Raw genomic sequence first — 21,319 nt, 5'->3', positions numbered from 1 at the left:
AGCGATTAATTTTATGACTATTATTCTAAATTCACTTTCTGTTATATTATTTAAATCCTTTTTGATCAGCTCATTAGCTGTTGTTATTTCCTGGAGATTCTTCTGAGGGGAATTCTTCCGCTTGGTCATTTTGGATAGTCCCTGGCGTGGTGAGGACCTACAGGGCACTTCCCCTGTGCTGTGGTGTATTACTGGAGTTGGTGGGCGGAGCCGCAGTCAGACCTGATGTCTGCCCCCAGCCCACCGCTGGGGCCACAGTCAGACTGGTGCGTGCCTTCTCTTCCCCTCTCCTAGGGGCGGGATTCACTGTGGGGTGGGGTGGCCCGTCTGGGCTACTTGCACACTGCCAGGCTTGTGATGCTGGGGATCTGGCGTCTTAGCTGGGGTGGGTAAGCAAGGTGCACAGGGGCAGGAGGGGCAGGCTTAGCTTGCTTCTCCTTAGGTGATCCACTTCAGGAGGGGCCCTGTGGCAGCAGGAGGGAGTCAGATCCGCTGCCGGAGGTTTGGCTCCGCAGAAGCGCAGAGTTGGGTGTTTGCGCGGAGTGAGCAAGTTCCCTGGCAGGAACTGGTTCTCTTTGGGATTTTGGCTGGGGGATGGGCGGGGGAGATGGCGCTGGTGAGAGCCTTTGTTCCCCACCAAACTGAGCTCTGTCGTCCGGGGGCTCAGCAGCTCTCCTTCCCTTTGTCCTCCAGCCTTCCCACTTTCTGAGCAGAGCTGTTAACTTATGACCTCCCAGACGCTAAGTCGCGCTTGCTGTCGGAACACAGTCCGTCAGGCCCCTCCGCTTTTTGCAAGCCAGACTCGGGGGCTCTGCTTGGCCGGCGAGCCGCCCCTCCGCCCCGGCTCCCTCCCGCCAGTCCGTGGAGCGCGCACCGCCTCGCAGCCCTTCCTACCCTCTTCCGTGGGCCTCTCGTCTGCGCTTGGCTCCAGCGACTCCGTTCTGCTAATCCTCTGGTGGTTTTCTGGGTTATTTAGGCAGGTGTAGGTGGAATCTAAGTGATCAGCAGGACGCGCGGTGAGCCCAGCATCCTCCTATGCCGCCATCTTCCCTCTCTCCCCAAACATAACCTTTTCTTGATAACTTTGGGAAAACTGGGCTTTTTTTTTAAGTTTATTTATTTATTTTGACAGAGAGAGAAAGCATGAGCAGGGGAGGGGCAGAGAGAGAGGGAGACATAGAGAATCCCAAGCAGGCTCCCTACTGTCTGTGCAGAGCACCACATGGGGCTTGATTCCATGAATTGCAAGATCATGACTTGAGCTGAAATCAAGAGTCAGATGCTTAACTGACTGAGCCACCCAGGTGTCCCAAGACTGGGCATCTTCTTGCTTGTGTTTTCCCATCAGGAGAAATCCTCCTGGTGGTGACTACAAATACGTGGGGTTCATTCTGAGCTGACACAAGGACTAGAGGACACGACTGGCATTTTATGGGGGAGATTCAGGGATGATAAGTATCTGTAGGTGCAGGAAAATCAAGAGCAATATAGAACTATCCTGTCCAAACTGGCAGCAGAGGATGCACAGAGCCAGCCTCTCTTGCAGAATAGCGTGGAGAATCTCACCTCTCCTGAGAGGAGGTGTCTAGCCTCTGTGCAAATGCCTTCAGTGACAGCGAGCTCCTAACACTAGTCACCATTGCTAAGGCAACAAAAATGGAACCTGTATTCACATGTTAAGCCAAAGTTTGTCATCTTTTAATTTCTACCTGTTTGCCCTCTAAAGCAGTATGTCTCAGGAAAATCACGTCCTCAATGAACACTTTCAGTTTATTTTAATACACTCTGATATGATATTAAGAGTGACTTTGGTGTATAGAAGTCTGCTTGCTTTTTACTCCCTCAACTTCACAAATTCCTTGAATCTCAAAATATAGTGTCATGGGCAGTTCCGTTATTGCCTCCCTGGAGGAATATCTCTACTCTGAAGGAGTGAAAAGCTAGTTGCCCCTTAGTAGCTGTCTCCCACCTTCTCCTTTGTGACTTTGCATATCTTCTTTTTCAGAGATTCTGCTTCTCTTTCTACTCCAAATCCAGTCTGATGAATAAATTCTATGCTGCTTAGCTGTCTGAATATGATCAAGATTAGAACTAAAGTTGCCAGGGAAAACCAGATAAGTACTATATGTCTAGTTCAAATACACCTTGTTGTGCCAGAAGGAAACGTGTGTGGGCTATATGTTTTCATTGTACCTGATGACCTCTCTCCTGCTGCTAGCTCAGATCAAAGAAAAGAGAGGCAAGATGCTTATTGTGAGACTAGAAGTGGGTTTCAACTTGTGGACACACATCAGTCAGTTGGCAGTGGATGCTTTGAGTGCAGCGTTTAGAGTGAATTTCAGGGTAAGTCTCACGTAACAAACAAACAAACAAAATAACATCTTAACTAATGAAAGCTATTTCACAAGTCTGAGACATAGCAGTGCTAATGTTGCTGGTGCCTGTGCTCTGCATTTGCTGACACTGATGAAGCAGAACAAGTACAGGTTTGGAGTCCTAGGTCTGGAATTCAAACTTCTGGTGTTAGAATTTGCTAGTTGAGTGACTTTGGTCTATCAACATTTCTGGGCTACAATGTTCTCATCAGTAAAACTGGAATAATAGTAATACATCCCAATTGGGCTGTTGTATAAATCGACTGAAATGACTCTTTTAAGTTCTATAAATATTTATTGAATAAATCTTAATACACCAGACACTCTGGCATCATGCCAAGAATAAAACGATGAATGAGTCAAGGTCTCTGCCCTTGAAAAACTAAGAGTCAAACGGGAAGAAAAAGACAAGTGAGCAGATAATTTCAATATAAAGTGGTAAAGACGTTAATAACTGAACCACAAAGTGTTATGAGAACACAGAAGACAGGCACCCCATCATTTAGAATGACTTGTGCAGCAGCTAAAATAAACTCCAATAGAAACTGGCTTTTACAATAAGGAAATCTATTGTCTTACTTAACAGCCAGTGCTCAGACTGTTGACTAATGGGCTCAACAATGTCCTCTAGGACCCAGAGTGTCTTCACAGGTCTTCCCTACTGCACACAGGAATGCTTTCATCCATAAGTTACATAAACTGTAGATCATACCATGGATCAGGGAAGCAACTGAAACAACACCCTTCTTTTTTCATGTCCCTCTTCTCACATCCCATTGGCTCAGATGGATTCAACCTGGCACATTTCTGAACCAACCATCTATCAAGGAAATAGGATTATCATAATTGACAAATAATCTGAGGTGGGTGGTAACTGTAATGTTTACCTGAGAGTCCAGAACAGCTTAAAAGAGGTGGGATGGTAGAGAAGGGATGGTTTTCTAAAGGACATTAATCCAGGTTTTCAAAGAATGAGTGAGATCAGACAAAGGAAGAAGAAGATGAGCATCTAAGGCAGGCGAATAAGTGACTGGAGGCAAATTCCCACAGAAGTAACAGAGGTAAGAGTAGCACTTGGTGTGAGCTATGGATTTTCTAGATGTCTGTTGTTAACTGAAATCTACCTCAGGACTAAGGGAAATACCATGTTCTTAAGATAACCCTAAATTATGGGGCGCCTGGGTGGCGCAGTCGGTTAAGCGTCCGACTTCAGCCAGGTCACGATCTCGCGGTCCGTGAGTTCGAGCCCCGCGTCAGGCTCTGGGCTGATGGCTCAGAGCCTGGAGCCTGTTTCCGATTCTGTGTCTCCCTCTCTCTCTGCCCCTCCCCCGTTCATGCTCTGTCTCTCTCTCTGTCCCAAAAATAAATAAACGTTGAAAAAAAAAAATTTAAAATGTTCTTTTAAAAAAAAAAAAAAAAAAAAAAAAAAAAAAAAGATAACCCTAAATTAACATTCAACACTTTTTTACCCTTTAGTTTGTGTTTCTTTGATGTAAAATATATGATTTCTCTAAAATAATTTTTGATTTCTACGTCTTAGATATTTCTCCATGGAAAATGATCAAGTTCTTTGGGATAGCAGACACTCAACTCAGTAAGTATGGAAAGAACAGCACAGCAGAAAGGCTTATACACTATGAATTCTTAACTTTGATTCATTAATCACTTAGATAAAGTACCTGTACTAATTATTTCAATTTAGAAATTCAGAGTTAACTATAAAGTCTAAGTAAAAATTTTTCTAGCCTAAATAAAATTTCCTTCTAATTGATTTTGCATGGGATGGATAGGCCTTTCCAGGAGAGATTTCTTTCATTATATTTTCCCTAAAACACTCAGATGGGTACAGCACAGGTAAGCCTGTGATTGCATTTCCTAATCTAGTCATATTGGTGATCCTATCAGTGAAAATTACTCCAGCATATGAGAAATGTGTTTTAATCCACATACCTTACTTTTCCTATGTCTACATAGAGGGAAAAGTGGGGAGATGCTATGTCAGGAGTTACCAGCCAAAGGCCATATGAAACAGCCAAATGACACTTTAAAATGCATTTCAGAATGAGAAAACAAAGTTATATCCCTGTGACTAATGTTAACTAATCCCTGTTAGTAACACTAGTAGAATATACAATGGAATAGGGAAACTCAGAGCTTGCCCAGAAAATCAAAAGTAATGGCAAGGGTGACAGTCTCACATTAATTCCCATTGGAAGGTCAGGTTGACTATGTAATCATATGAACTATATTTTGAAGAATCAGTACAATCTATGATTTGTTTTGGTTTTCAAATCCTATGGACCGGGAACAGAAAGTAGACAGCCATTGAGAATTTCAGAAGAGATAGAAAAAAGAGACAGCCTTTCTATGAGACACACAGGCACACTCAGGAAGCAATTTCTTTTCAGGTATTTCCAAATATTAAAATCTGGAAAAATCAGACTATAGTTAATGGGGTAGTGATGTTAACACAGTCATGTCCTTGGGAACCTTGGTAACAGTGTAAAAAGACAAAAGCTAACTTGCAATGTCTAAGTATTTACCAGGGTAGAAAGAGGAAGTAATTCAAAATACAATATCTGTTTATCGACAGGCAAGGTACAGTAAATATATTTAAACCACACTGCAGTTCCTCTCTCTTTAACATTTAAATTGATTCACCATTTACATCTACTCCCACCTTCCCATCAAACATGGATAGGGAAACTGATTAGAACAAGTCTCTATTTTTTTCTCTTTTGGATTCCCTCATTGCCAAGCATTATTAAAATTTCACCTTTAATTTCACTGCAAGACATCTAAATGAAAGGGAATGCAGAACTTGGCTACAGGAACTCTCAAATTTAATCTCTTTTGCAGTCTGATTCCTGTAGCGTGAATAGCAGCCTGATCTTATTGGCACTTTCAACTGCAAAGTCAGGTTCATTTCAAAATTTAATACAACGTATTTGTCATCACCACACTTCCCTCAGTAAGGACACTGACACCAAACTGCTACCAGTTGGTGGTCTGAAAAAGATAGCTTGCTGAAAATGAAAATTCTCTCCTCTAAACCTAAATAACTCATCTCACATATTATGTGTCTTCTGTTTCTGCAAGAGTACACTATTGCTTTCCACTATTTGATCTTTTAGTAATCCATCTAGGTAACAATAAAGAAATAAAAGAATATTTACTCACTGCTTGCTTCTGGAAAGACAGTAATATATTTCATAGATTTCAAGAATAACTTCCCCAGCAGGAAACAAGAAACAACAGATTAGAATCAATACTATTGTTGATTCTAAGTATAAGACATATCTGTCACTGCTGTAGCCTACTTCTGTTATACACAAACATTATGAGGTTGCCTATAGGCCCCCGTCTGCCTAGAGCAGTGCTTCTCAAGGTGTGGTCCCTCAACCATCACCATCAGCATCACCTGGAAACTTATTAGAAATACAGATCCCTAGCCGCATCTCAGACCTACAGAATCAGAAACTCTGGAGTGGGGGCCACTCCATTTGTGTTTTGTTTTTTTAATTGAAGTACAGTTGACACATAATGTTACAATAGTTTCAGGTGTACAACATAGTGATTTGACAAGTCTATTAGTTATGCTATGCTTATCACAAGTGCAGCTACCATTGGTCATCACACAACACTATTCAAATACCATTGACTATATTCCCTGTGCTGTACCTTTCATCCCCATGACTTACTCATTCCATAACTGAAGCCTGTGCCCCTCACTCCTCTTCACCCATTTTCCCCATCCTCCCATCCCTTCCCCTCTGGCAACCAGCAGTTTGTTCTTGGTACTTATAGGTCTGTTTTTGTTTGTTTGTTTTTTTTTTTTTTTTTTTTGAATTCCATATATAAGTAAAACCATATGGTATTTGTATTTCTCTGCCTGAAGTATTTCACTTAACATAATAGGCACATCCATGCTGTTGCAAATGGCAAGATCTCATTCCTCTTTCTGGTTGAGTAATAATCCATTGCATATATATACCACATCTTTATCCATTCATCTATTAATGGATACTTGGGTTGCTTTCATATCTTGACTATTGTAAATAATGCTGCCATAAACACAGAGATGCATATATCTGTACAAATTAGTGTTTTTGTTTTCTTTGGGTAAAAACCCAGTAGCAGAATTATTGAATCCCATGGTAAGTCTATTTCTAATTTTTTGAGGAACCTCCATAGTGTTTTCCACAGTGGTTGTACCAGTTTACATTCCCACCAACAAGGCACAAGGGTTCCCTTTTCTCCAAAACCTCACCCACACTTGTTATTTCTTCTTTTTGTTATTAGCCAAGCTGACAGGTGTAAGGGGATAACTCATTGTTGCTTTGATTTGCATTTCTCTCATGACTAGTGTTTTTATAATCCCACTGGGGGATTTTCACATTGTAGTTTTTGAATGACTGATCTACAACAAAGGAGATAGAGAAATATGCTCCCCAAACACTTCAGACCCAATTTTCCTACACAAATAATTCCTTTAACATTCCAAAGACCTCTGTTTTTCTCTTGTCCTTATTTAGAAATATTCCAATACACTCTGGAATCCACTATAAAATGAAAACATGAATAACCTAGCTAGCCTTCCCCTGAGAGTCATAAAATAACTCAATTGTTGGAAAACAAGACTCAGGAGGATTGTATAAGTTACTAGTATTGTCTAACTGGTAAAGAAATGGGATTCACTAATGGTTTTATGCTTTCAAAGGACGGGGGAGGGGTGCAGAAGCAGTATACTGAAGCCATCTGATATTACCAAATAACTGTAAATAGTGAGGGTTGTTCAAAGTATTGGATGAGATCTCATGATTGGCAGTATCATCTCTTCCAAGGAAGTCGTTTCTTTAATATGATCGACATGGTACGACTAGAATTGGATCCTCTATCTGCTGCAGGAATGGATCCATGAAATATCTTTTCACACATCCTTGTCTCAGTTTGAGTCGTACCACAATAAACCCTTTGACAAAGATTCTTGGGCAAGTGTTTATTGGGGAGTTACGCCAGAGAACCAGTGAGCGCAACAGTAGGGGATGAGACAGGGAAGGAGGCTGAGAGAGGGTTTGTGATCAAAGGAAGTCACCATGATGAGTAGGTGGAGCTTCCTCTCAGTGGGAGCTCTCGGAAACAGCACAGAACATACATCTCAACGTTATCCCATCTGAAAGGCAAGGGCAATGATTTTTACAACTCCCAAGAATGGGTTGAAGGCTGCTCCCTGGGACTGTTAATTCCCTGGCACTGCTGACTGCACTTCTGTGGGCAGAGAAATTCCCCAGGCAAACAGAAGCAAGTCATGTCAGCTGGAACTTGGGGGCTGATATACACAGAAATGGTAAATGGCTGAGAGGGTCTGAGCAGGAAACAACAGTGCATGCTAAGTTTAGCTATTTCAAAAAGGCTGTCTCTGGATTTGCACTGCTAATATAAAATGCATGTCCATATTTATTTCCCTATCCTTCGATCCCTCTGAACTCCTGGCAATACAGTTTTTAAATTTCCAAACCTTATGCAAAGGTAAGTGTGTGTATAAGTGTATAAGTGTGTGTATAAGTGTTTGTGTGTGTGTGTGTGTGTGTTTCTGCTCAAAACAGAAACAAATAAAAATAACATAAGATGAAAATAATAGTTGCTTTCTTATAACTTAAAACAATTAAAATTACTCTTATCCCTTCCAAAATGCACATCTTAATTAGCTACATACTTATTTCCATGAAAGTGCTCACAACTTTCAGAAAAATTTTATTTGAAATTTATTTTGAGGCTGTGTAATCTCTGTGGTGGCTCTAATATGTAGAGTCTCTTTAACAGGTTGATAGACCACAGACTAGTACTTGTGTGGCAAAGAAATATCTCACCGATAATTTATTCTTTTGTCTTCCTAAAATATAAGAAAATAAATATTGTGCTAAAATAGCAGTTAGAAAACCTTGTAAGACAAAGTAGAAGCATAGAAGAGAAGTAAAGCAGTGCTCGATGACCAAAATGACACACAACATGATCAAAGGGTTTAGAAAATAGTACTTGAAACCACAAAAGGGGTTTTATTTAGAATTCTGATGAATAACTTGTTATCTGAATGGAGTTTGACCTTCTTTTCAAAGCTAACCTAAAGAACATTTCTTGAGATTTAAAGATAAAAAAAAATAATAAAACAAAACTTCCAATTCAATCATAGATTTAAAAACATTAAAAAAAAAATTAACTCACTTCAGTTAAATGATTAACCTAGCATGCTTTCCACCAATTAAAGTCATCCTATGTGTACTTATAAGCACATGCGTATGAGCACATGCCATTTTATCTAAGATTAAATATCACATTTTTGGATTGTCCAAGGTTAATGATGCAAGGCAATAACTCACAGAAAAATGCCTCTGAAATGAAAAGCAAAGTAACCTTAATGATGGAAAATCATTCCCCAAGCTTTCTGTGCAAATATATACACCACTTAAGGAAAATATTTGCATGGAGAAAATCTAGCGCAACTGCAAAATAAGTATCCCTCTATGGAAGGGGGCATTCCAGTAACACTGGAGAACCCTAGTTCCATGTACCTGTCAACATGCGAGCTTTGTTCTTCTTAATGTATTAATACTCTGTGTTATACCAACACAGGTATTTGTTTTTTCCAAGTACAGAATGTACACCGCATTACCTCCAAATAAAGATGTTTGCCGAAATATACAGACACTCTTTTTTTTCTCAAGATAACCTACTCTGCAAATTATGGAGCAAAGCACTTGGTGAGTGCTCAAGGTCTGACTGCCTAATAGACAGTCTGGTGTTTATCCATTGACCCTGTGATGTCATCTGTCCACTTTGCATTACAGAGACATGAAAGATGATAAATAGTGATCATATGTCAGTCACTAGGAATGTTGTCCACTGCCCTAGCATTATGGGGATTTTCCCAACCTACTCTGGGAAGATGGCATATAGTGGTACACCTTCATCAACTGCCAGTGAAACCTGGCAACAATGAACTAGTTACGCATTTGAGAAACAAAGTTTAAAACCCAGAATATTAACCTGATAATCTAAAGGAGAAGTAGGTTGGGCATCCAGTTTGCATCACAGTCCATTTATTTTCAAATGTCTACTTTGACTTGCAGGAAACATGCTTGTCAATGAGACAAGAAAAACCTATGTATATTCTATACTCAGTAGACTTCTATTGACCCAGATTAGTGATAAGATGTTGTGCAGAGGAAAGAAATCAAAGTTCATCGACCACTCAAAGTATTAGAAATCAGATACAAATCAGAATACTCATTCGTGCAATCTTTTATACAATTTAATTCCTAAAAATAAGTATTACTAACCCATTGTTTGCTACAATCACAGGCTGGATGAGAAATAGTAACTTCAGTAAGACGGGACAGTATCACTAATAAATCAAAGTAGAGCATGAGTCAAAACATACCTCTACACAGACTGTACAAATTCATAAATGACTACTTGGATCTTTGATAGTCTAAAGTCGATTACATTCTTAAACTAGCCCACAAATTTTGGTTATCTCAAATTGCTACTTACTGGCTTCAATGTGACAGAGATTGTAGATTTTCAAAGGCTCCAAACTAATTTTTTTTTTTTTTTGTAATTTGAGAAAGAGACAGAGAGCATGAGAGGTGGAGAGGGGCAGAGGGAGAGAGAATCTTAAATAGGCTCCACACTCAGTGAGGAGCCCAACACAGGGCTCAATCCCATGACCCTGGGATCATGACCTAAATGAAAATCAAGAGTTGGGACATTCAACTGACTAAGCCACTCAGGTGCCCCTAAACTAATTATTTAAACACACTTCTGGGAAAGACAAATATTCTTTCTAGTGGCACAAATGCCCAAGAAGACACTTTGAAGAGGCCTACAGAATCCTGATCATGGCTATGTGGAAATCTCTTGGTTCCACAATCTGAATGGGATATAGATATTTTGCATGGGGTTTTAATGTTATACACACACACACACACACACACACAAAGTGTGTGTGTATGTATTTATCATATACATATGTGCACATGCCATATATATATATATATATATATATAAAAAAGTTACCCTTGCAAATTATAGCAGGACTTAAGTCTGATTAGATCTAATATGCATTTGTTTTGTTTTGTTTATTTCTTTGTTTGTTTACCAAAATGAAGATACTTATTTTGGTCTTATCCAGTTAACTCTAAATAAATTGTGAAATAAAGGGCATATAAAACAATAATAAATTCAGAAAGATGAAAAGAAAACTACCAAATGTTACTAGAAAAAAATCACAGCTGACTTATTAAATATATCTCAACCATTTTTTTCCCTTCTCCAAGCATTTAAATGAGTGTCAACAGTTCTGGCAGTTCCTGCAGATACGGAAAGACCATGATAATATGCAGAGAGTTAAAGAGAAGCACTTTTCTGTTCAACTTCTATCATAAATTAGCCAGAATCTCAAAGAAGCTGAATTGCAAAATGTGCAACCAGACCACATTTTCAATTTCTCACTGGACAAAAGACTACTTCAGCTACCAGGCTAGCATGTTCTTGTAACCATGACCATGGCTGATACCCCACAAATGATTAAGGAGCCATCCAAGTATGTAAACACCATAAAGACTTCATGGAATTGATATGAACCAGTAGTAATTTCTACTTTTCCCCATAGAAATCAAGAGTTAGGTCAATGTTGAAAATTAGCCATTTCATAGGGATAAGCAATAAAACTCTAGAAATGCTATACAATGGTAAAATGGATATCTCTGTAGAAAGGATTCTGCATCCATTTTCAGTGGGATAGTATGTGTGTGTTGGGGGAGGTGGGACAATTTCCCCACACCACACCACGGAATTCTCCAACACCAACTGGACGTCCTAATACTCAACTCAGTTCTGACGTCACCCAGAAATAGCATCAGATTCCACAGGGAAAAGTCTTGGTCCTACAAGACCACCCTCCTCTTCAGAGGTCAACTGTAAGCCCAGGTGAGCTATGCTTCTAACCAACCAGCTACAAATTTGGGTTTCCCACAACCCCCTCTTTGGCTTTGATTAATTTGCCAGAGTGGCTCACAGAACTCAGGAAACCTGTTTTACTTACTACATGACCCTTACTACATGACTGGTTGACTGTGAAAGATGTAATTCAGGAACAGCCAGGTGCAAGAGATGAATAGGGTGAGATATGGGGAAAGGGCGTGGAATTTCCATTGCCACTTTCCACAAATCTCCACAGTGTTCACCAACCTGGAAGCTCTCCAGACCCCCAATTCTTTTTATTATTATTGTTTTTTTTTATTTTCTATGGAGGTTTCTTTACATATGCACAAGTCATTAAATCATTGGCCATTGGTGTTTGATTCAACCTCCCCTCTCTCCCCTCCCTGGCAATCAGGGGGTGAGAATGAAAGTTCCAACCCTCTATTTGGTTGGCTCCTCTGGCAACCAGCTCTCATCCTTAGGTGCTTTCCACAAATCACCTCATTACCATAAACCCACATGTGGGAGAATGGGGCTTGTTATGAATAACAACACACTCATTTCTTTCTCTTTTTTTTGTTTTTGTTTTTGAGTAATAACACGCCCATTTCACCTTTACAGAAGCAACTTCAGGAATTGAGGACAAAAGAGCAAATGTAACAAAAGATGCTCCCATTGCTCTTTTTGCTCAGGAAGTTCCAAGAGTTTTAGCAGCTCTGCACTGGAAATGGGAAGAATATGTATTTCTAATTATAAATCACAATATCACAATCTGCAATACTACAGAAGACACAGATTGTGAAATTGTGAAAAACTCCCCAGCCCTATAGACATAATACATCATGACAAGCCTCTAATACCTGCCGTGAGATGACAAAGCCTGACAGTAATTTGTCTTTGGGACTCAACCACACAAAGCATCTTTTTGATTGCACAGCTGGAGATTGGGAGGAAGAAGTGATATGGTTATTCTAATACTCATCATTATTTTCATATTATATAAGAATGCTCTTTGCACAATTCCCCCAGGGCAGAGAACAGTAATAAATGTGTATTATAAGAAAAATAATCTTATAGCTTATTTTGAGTGGTTATGTGCCAGACACTTCACTAATCACTTTTATATAACCAGTTTAACCCTCACAATCAGTGAGAGGTAGATTTTATTACCCCTATTTTAAGTCTGAAGGAAAGGATGCCTCCACAAGTTAATTAATTTTCCTGAGTTCATCTAGCAGGGGAGTAGCAGACTTGAAATTCCAACCTGGCTGATTTAGACTCCAGGTTTAGACCTCTATACTACTCTTCCTGAAATCAAAGAAAAGCAATACCACAGTGATCTTATTTGCCTCTGTTAATGAGTTGTACATATATTACCACAATTCAAAAATTATTTGGTAATATTAGAAGCCACTATTAGTTTTAACAACTTAGTCATAAAGGATGTAGCTAATACAGCCTGTTGTTGACCTCTAATTAAACAAATACCTTTTATGAGATAACTGATTACACTGCCTGACAAAATGTCTATCTGCTAATTATGGTGGTGGGAAAGAAAGAGAAAGAAAGAAAGAAAGAAAGAAAGAAAGAAAGAAAGAAAGAAAACAGATCAAAAGCAGGAGGAAAGGAAGATTAGAGAAGGAAAGAAAGAAGAAAGTGAGAGAGGTAAGGGCATGAAGAGAGGGAGAGAAAGAGGGCTGCAGGGGGAGACAAGAAGGAGGGAAACAAGGAAACCATTGCTGAATGTCAACCCTGTGTGGATGCGAATAGCCACTCTGAGTCCACTTTGTAATTTCCTTCTATTCTATGGATTACTTCACTCCATAAGTCAAAACGTTTCCCTCCACCCATCAAGAGCATTATAAATGGGATTAATAAACATACCAATATTCTTCCAAGAGACTGATTTTTTTTAACTGTAGGATAAAGGTTTACAAATGTCACTTCCCTCATTTCCATGTGACTTACATGTTTTCTAAATCACCCTTCATTTCAAACAACCATTGTACTACAAGCCTGACAATGAAGCAAAGACACCACTGTTAACAGTTTTGCAAATCTTGACAATTTAGATTTTAAAACAGTTCTTTAGAAATGTCAGTATCATGTCTAGAACTGAGTGTAGTTGAATGTTCCATAAATGAAAAGATATAGCTTAGTATTTTTTTCCCTTAACTTGGAGAGAATTGTAGCCCTGGAATCTTTACAAGGTAGTATTTGTTAATAATATATAAAAGCATGTTACATATCGACCTCAAAAAAGGCAAATAAAACTTGTTTGGTATTGATAAGTTGAAAACTACCCAGAGGAATTCTGTATTCTATTTGTCTTGATAAATTAAGAACTGCACAGAAATCTCTAGCTTCACTGTGTTGCACTGAGGCATAATCATATACTTTTCTTTTGGACTATGTGGCCTCACATTAACTCAAGACTGCTTACTTTGCAGCAATTTAGCACGTGGCTTCAACATAAGTATTCAAGGATAGGAAAGCTGTTTCCCTCCCTTGGGAAAACGACCTGTTTGAGAGCAGTGACGTGTAATAGTAATAGGGCAGCTCTCACTTAACAACACATATGTCTTTGCCTCATACCTCGGTCATTCTGGCACACAGCCTTCAGGATGCGATGGCCTCGGCCACATTTTCCATGATCGGGGATACAGACGCCTTCAGACATCAGCCATCGGTAACACATTGGATCCTCACAAGGAACAGACTCCACCAAATGAGGGCAGTGGCCTGCAGGCCCTGTGGATTCCATGAGGACATGGCGCTGCCTCATTCTAAATCCTGAGAAGAAAAGAAAAAAAAGTTTCACAGGATTCAACTTTATCCATCAAAACAAACAAAACAAAACAAAACAAAACAAAACAAAAACACCAGCAGCAACTAGAAAAGAGATAAAACTTTTATTTGAATCTCTATAGTCCTAAAAGGTGTATGATTTCAAGGTGTTTTCTTTTATGGGAAATGGGGTAGGGGGATACAAAAAGAAAGGGAAAATGGAAAAGAACTAGAGCAGAGACTCTGTCTTCCAAGACTTAACAATCTTGGAGAGGCCATACACAAACACACAATCAAATGGAGTAGCAAGTAGCACTGGTCCAATGGCATCAATAAACCAATAGAAATAAATGAAGACTCACAGAAATAGCCTAACATAGATAAATCCACATTTTATTTTTTCTGTTGTTTTTGACATTTTGCTTATTCCACATTAAGTTGAGATACATCTACATTTTGGCATATCCCTGGTAACTAAGACATTCACAGCTTTATGCCCAGAGATTTCCCTGTATCCCTTCCTTGACATTACATTCCAGGTCAGCCTTCCCTGTAAACACAGCATCTCTTTGGACTGCATTCCTCACCTTGGCTAGACATGGGTCCCTGGACTATTATTCAGTTTTAAAAAAAAATGTATTGTGGGACTACAGCCCAACATCACCTGTAATAAGGATATATATGGGCCTTCAACTCTATAAGCTTACAGAGTCATAAACTCAGTGTTGCAAGAGTCAAACAGGTACAAACTGAGGGAAATGAGTCAATTGTACCACTGTAAGGAGTCCTGAGTTGTGTGGTGAAATGGAAGATGCATGCTTGTTCTGTAACAGGTGGCCATAATCCTGTTTCCATTGGCTGCTGCCATGAGGGAATGTGGAATTTATCTAAGGAGACAGAAATCCAAGTTGTGTTTTGTTTTTATATGAAATCTCTCCATTTTTAACTAATTTATCATTTTTAAAAAACAAAGTGTCCTAAAATTAAAGAAAAAAAAGTGACTGAGAACTAGATACAACTCTAGTCTATGAGTTTTTTTGTTTTTTTGTTTGTTTTTAATTTTTTTCAACGTTTTTTATTTATTTTTGGGACAATGAGAGACAGAGCATGAACGGGGGAGGGGCAGAGAGAGAGGGAGACACAGAATTGGAAACAGGCTCCAGGCTTCGAGCCATCAGCCCAGAGCCCGACGCAGGGCTCGAACTCATGGACCGCGAGATCGTGACCTGGCTGATGTCGGATGCTTAACCGACTGCGCGCCCCTAGTCTATGAGTTTTTAATCTCTGGCCTTTATTACATGTCACTTCTGAAATTTTTTCTTATTTTTTTAAAAATATTTTTATTTGGGGCGCCTGGGTGGCGCAGTCGGTTAAGCGTCCGACTTCAGCCAGGTCACGATCTCGCGGTCCGGGAGTTCGAGCCCCGCGTCGGGCTCTGGGCTGATGGCTCAGAGCCTGGAGCCTGTTTCCGATTCTGTGTCTCCCTCTCTCTCTGCCCCTCCCCCGTTCATGCTCTGTCTCTCTCTGTCCCAAAAATAAATAAACGTTGAAAAAAAAAAAAAATTTAAAAAAAAAAAAAAAAAAGAAAAATCCTGTAAGACTCAGGGAAAAGCTAACCTGTCACTTTCTTTGAAAAAAAAAAAAAAAAAAAAATATTTTTATTTATTTTTGGGGGAAAGAGAGAAAATGCAAGTGGGGGAGGGGCAGAGACAGAGGGAGACAGAAAATCCAAAGCAGGATCCAGGCTCTGAGCTGTCAGCACAGAGCCCAATGCAGGGCTTGAACTCATGAACAGTGAGATCATGACCTGAGCCGAAGTTGGATGCTCAACCAACTGAGACACTAAGGTGCCCTACCATGTCGCTTCTAAAGGCTATGCCTGCTTTCCATGGACCTCATATTTTAACTTCCATTCTCTAACACATCAAATTCTGTTAACCAATTTAATTCTTTTAATTCTTTCTTTTTAATGAAACCAGTCTTATTGGGTGATAACATTTTAAGGAATTATTCACTTATTCCTTTGGGTGAGTTAAAAGAGAGAAACAGCAGACAGACAGACTTTGATAGGAAAATAGAGAGCTTGAGAACACTGAATGCCCAGCCTGAGAGTTAGATACCCTACTACTATTCCCACAAGAGTCAAGAAGAAGAACAAATTAGGGACCATGAGAGGTCACAAAGCCAGGTATATCTCTCTCCCATATTTTCCATGCCTATTTTCCCACCAATAGTAATGAAATGAAAGGTTACAAAGCTCAAGGTGTAGTGGGCAAAAGATTCACTCCTGTAAAATTGCACAACCAAGGAGGTGTGAACTAATGGACACATGGTTTTAGGCCATAAAAGGGAGCCACGCTTCCTTAGAATATTACAGGGCTGGGAAAGTATTTTAGATAAACCACCTCAAATGCTATTTTTGGGTTTTCTTGGCCTAGGGCTAACCTATGAAGTCCTTTTATTTATTTTTTTAAGTTTATTTATTTATTTTGAGACAGAAAGAGAGAGAGAGAGAGCACATGCAAGCTGGGGAGGGCCAGAGAGAGATAGAGAGAGAATCCCAGCAGGCTTAGTGCTGTCAGTGCAGAGCCCAATGTAGAGCTCAATCCCATGAACTGTGAGATCATGAGTTGGGCCAAAACTAAGAGTCAGACTTAACCAAATGAGCCACACAGGTTCAACTTTAAGTCTATGTGTTTATTTTGAGAGAGAGAGGAAAGAGCTCTTTTTAAAAGAGAGTCTTTGATTCTTACTTTGATGATCAGCCACATAGGAGAAGGCATCATTCAGCCAATCAGAGACCACATTCATGATCATGGCATTGAAAATATTAAGGTCAGGGACAATTAAAACAAAACATGGCTTCTGCCATACTTCGTACCTACAATTCTATGTCATTAATTAGCCAACATAAAATATGCAGAAGGGTTTAGGTCCCTTCCTGGGCCACCTTCAGAAGAGACATAGGAAACATACAAGGTTCTCAACTACACTTGATGCTCATCCAACGATAATGAACTCCAAGTTCTCACTGCCACACAACTTGGATGAACTCAAATCCTTTTTTTTTAATTTTCAAAAAAAGTTTATTTACGTATTTATTTTTAGGGAGATAGAGAGTGAGAGAAAGCAAGCAGGGGAGGGGTAGAGGGAAGGAAAGAGAGAGAATCCCATGCAGGCTCTGCACCGCCAGCACAGAGCCCGGTGCAGGGCTCGAACTCACAAACCGTGAGATCATGACCTGAGTCAAAATCAAGAGTCAGATGTTTAACTGACTGAACTACTCAGGAACCCCAAATGACCCCTACTATTACAAATAATGTTCATATACTGCTTACTTATCCTCTTATGTTTGCTCTAATTTAGTCGGTATCTTTGAGCAGGACATAGCATAGGTCTCCATGATTTACAAGGTTTCACTACTGCGTCAGAAACTTAGCAGTCTTTCCTGAGGATTCTGGATATCCTTTAACCTAGAGCTTAGTGCCATTAAGGGGTATGTAAAATTTTCCTCTACAAATCAAGTTGCATCCATCTCACCATAAATCTATAGATTACATCTCCTCAGTCAATAAATTCTTCTAGTCTTTCATCTGCACTGCCCTTGTCCTGACTCTAACTAGAATCAAATCATAGCAGAAGCTCAGCATTAGAACAAAAACCTTGCAGTCTCCTGTTAGTGCTTAACTTGAATCACACATTGGTGTTCATGTCTGCAATAGACATCATGCTTCCCCTGGGTGCTTCTGTTCTGAAAGATACACAACTGCTAACTCCACAGCGGCTGGGGCCAGCCAACCACTTACTTTCATTTGCTGAATTCCATATTAATCAGATAGCATCATTCAGTAAACATTAACTGCCATATGTAGATCACTGTAATGTACTGTGGGAAGCCACAAAAGGAACAGAAAACATAAATCTATTCTTCACAGAGCATATAGTCCAACAAGGGGAAAAGGTATGTGCATTAATTAAACATCTACCCTATCCCAAGATGGTGCCAGCCACTTTACTTACATTACCCCAAATTAATAAATCTTTTAAACTATTTTATAAGTTACTATTCTCATTTTATGCATGTGAAAACTAAGATTAATGATACTTTATCACTGCTCCCAAAGCACATTATTAATTAAATGGATATGTATGAAATTCAGCCAAGGAATTTTGAGTCATTACCTCTTCATAAGAAAGAATTTAAATCAGCTCTTGTGTATGATGTGTTCTAGCCCCACCTCATATAATGAATCTGCAGGGCCTATGGGTCATTTCCTTAAAATGGAGGTATGCAGATTGGATAGTGATATTTTAGGTACTAAGTAGCAAGGAGTTTTAATAATCACTTCCTGACCACAGAGTCAATTCACCTTTAAGGAAACTGGTATTTGCAAGGTTTTTTTTTTTTTTTCTTTTATGAACCCAAAGTTTAGTATATAGTCTACTGGCATAGTATATACTCTACTGAATTAGAAAAGAGTGAATTGTGGGTTGGGAAGAGAAAAGGGAAGAAGCACAGATGGCAGAATATGGGTCAAAGTTTTTTAAATGAAGCCATGGAAAAATGAAAGGAGACTCAGGAGGTAAATTCAGGTCTGAGGATTGTACATCCTCATGGGTTAGTGATCCAAAAATGGAGCTGTCCATGGTCAACACCCTGTCTCCCCACTGACTCCACTGGGACAGGCCTGAAGCAGTAGCCTGCTGGTTGGCCAAGGATGACAGAAACTTATTCTATCTCAAGCATCCCATTTGCTCCTCCTCTCTGGGAACCTTTTCCATGGGGTAACAACCTTGATCCAAAGAACCTGAGCACACTGAATCCTTGATTCCAACTCTTTAGAAATCAACCACCATTCCTGCAAGAGTAGCATTTTAGTCTATCAATATTACTTTCCACCCTTCTCTGAATTCAGAAAATATGAAAAAGTAATGATAGGGTGATCATGTGCATAAGAGCTCTCAACACTTAAAAGGAGAAGTAGGCACAGCCCCCTCTCCTAACACACATAGATATGGGGAAAAAAGGGAAAAGAAAAAAAAAAAAACTATTAGCATACATATTTTCTGTAACAAAGCAAAATGATTTTATAGACTTCTCATTAAGAGTGGATCTATCTAGCAGGCAAGGATGGAAAATGGAAATTTTCCCACGTTGTTATACAAAGATCTAAAACATGCAGTATTCTCCTGCTTTTGCTGTGTTATCTAAATTGATTTGTTTCAGAGCATAAAAGACTGTCTTTGTAAAGACAGTCATGGCTTCTCAGTTTCAAAATGTCTTTTCCTATGGGGATTTTAGAACTTTAGGTGTATGACTGAGGGTAATACCATATGGGGGGGTGGCTGGTGAAGGAATCCCTGAAGTCCTATCATATAAGCAGTTACCTAATATGACTCTGTATTGGGAAACCTCCATCAAACTGTTTTTTAAAACTTCTGTACGGGGAGCCTGGGTGGTTCAGTTAGTTAGACGTTTGACTTTAGCTCAGGTCATGATCTGACAGTCTGTGAGTTCGAGCCCCTTATCGGGCTCTGTGCTGACAGCTCAGAGCCTGGAGCCTGCTTTGGATTCTGCGTCTCCCTCTCTCTCTCTGCCCCTCCCCCACTCATTCTCTCTCTCTCTCTCTCTCTCTCTCTCTCTCTCTCTCTCAAAATATAAAAATTAAAGAAAAAACAACTTCTGTGGTCAAGGGTATCTGTCTTTCTGGAATATGTCTGAAAGGGACAAGGATGTCATATAAGTGTATGTCACTGTATCAAAAAGAATTTTTTAAACATATACCTACGTGTAGAGTTCACCCATCAGCAATTTTTTCAGGTTATTTCTCTTTCATATGCCTCTAATTATAACTCCCTGGGAGTATATCAAAGATAAAGCAATGAATGTTAAAACCTGATCCAATTTAAATTCCTCTGAAAGGTGTCCTAGCTTCACTTGACAAGTACCAACCTGCTGAGTACTGTTCCCCTCGTCTGCCTATCACAGACCTGGTGGAAAGTGTGAAGGCTGGGTACGAGGCTGATTTTCTAATGTATTTCAGATGGCTGACAGCCACAAACCTTACAGGATTCCTGACTGAAGGGTGCCTGCCTTAGAATAACAGCCATGTTAAGATCATTTCTAGAGTAACTGATTTCTTCTATTAGGTAATACGTTAACTGCTTTCCCATTCTTTCCTACTTTCTTTTTTTAAATGCGAACAAAAGGAACATACCAAAGCAATAACACAGTGACTGGGGAAAAGACTAGCAAAGAGAAAAAAGTAATTATCTCCAACTTTACACATTCATTTTCTTGCTGTTGTTTGATATTTCACTCAAATCTTCCACCTTCCATATATATAAGAATATAAAATATCTAAGAATGTATGTATATCTTAGACTTCTGCTACTAGGTTCACTGCATTTCTTTAGGGTAGGGAATTCAAATGTGAAGCTAAACAGTCCAGTTTACACCCCAGAATTTTGTGATATTTAATGCATTAGCTTGTGTATTCCAGCCTCCGTGGAATTCTGAACTACATTTAGTTTGTGCCAGTCAGCGTCTCCGGGAGACCCCATGGTAGGACCATGGGACAGGCTGAGATCGAGAAGATCCAAGACCTCAGGTTCACAAGTCAGCAGAATTAACAAGAAGATCATCATAACATGCTCGGTCCCTTTGTAGGCACAGAATCATTTCGCTAGAGGGAAAACTCCATTCTTTATTTTTCCCAGGAGGGATTAGAGGCAGGTGGTCCCGGCAGATTTTAACAAGACCTTAAAAATCAAAATTGTCTCTGCTCTAGGAAGCACTTATAAAATAGCAAACTTCCCAGACGTGAATAACAATCATTGCTGTGTACATGCTCCCCTGTCTGTGATTATTTAGTGTCTAGGGCAGGTCATTTAGCCTAAGTATGTGCCCTATAAAACAGAGACTGGTTCTCATCAATCCCAACATGACCCTACACTCTGCAAGTGGCTGCAGTGACACTATTACCTTCAGGTGAGATGTTGTACTGCCTCCACCCTTTCCTTCAGCTCCAAAGGCTGAGCCTCTCTTGACAAGTTTATTGTTTGAGTAAAAAAAATACACATTCCAGTTACCTGCTGCTCCCAAGCTGTTCTTGGCACACCTTTCCTGTCTCACAGAGCTGCAATCTACTTTCCCTCTCCCTTCAAAGGTGATA

At 39.7% G+C, this 21,319-nt stretch overlaps 1 protein-coding gene across 5 annotated transcripts in view; it reads right to left on the bottom strand.

The window, feature by feature from the left end:
• The window catches only part of THSD7B (thrombospondin type 1 domain containing 7B), a 1,494,436-nt gene that overhangs the window by 468,307 nt on the left and 1,004,810 nt on the right, over window positions 1-21,319 (bottom strand). For all 5 annotated transcript variants that reach the window (XM_086718478.1, XM_086718480.1, XM_086718479.1 and 2 more), the window contains one exon: window positions 13,953-14,150. In XM_086718478.1, coding sequence (XP_086574604.1) covers window positions 13,953-14,150 — 198 coding nt within the window. The remainder of the gene's footprint in view (window positions 1-13,952; window positions 14,151-21,319) is intronic.

This window comes from Puma concolor, chromosome C1 (genome assembly GCF_028749965.1).
Source record: "Puma concolor isolate L17-30 chromosome C1, mPumCon1.1.hap2, whole genome shotgun sequence".
Classification (NCBI taxonomy): Eukaryota; Metazoa; Chordata; class Mammalia; order Carnivora; family Felidae; genus Puma; species Puma concolor.
The sequence above is the reverse complement of the archived record's forward strand: the minus strand, read 5'-3'. Positions and strand labels throughout refer to the sequence as shown.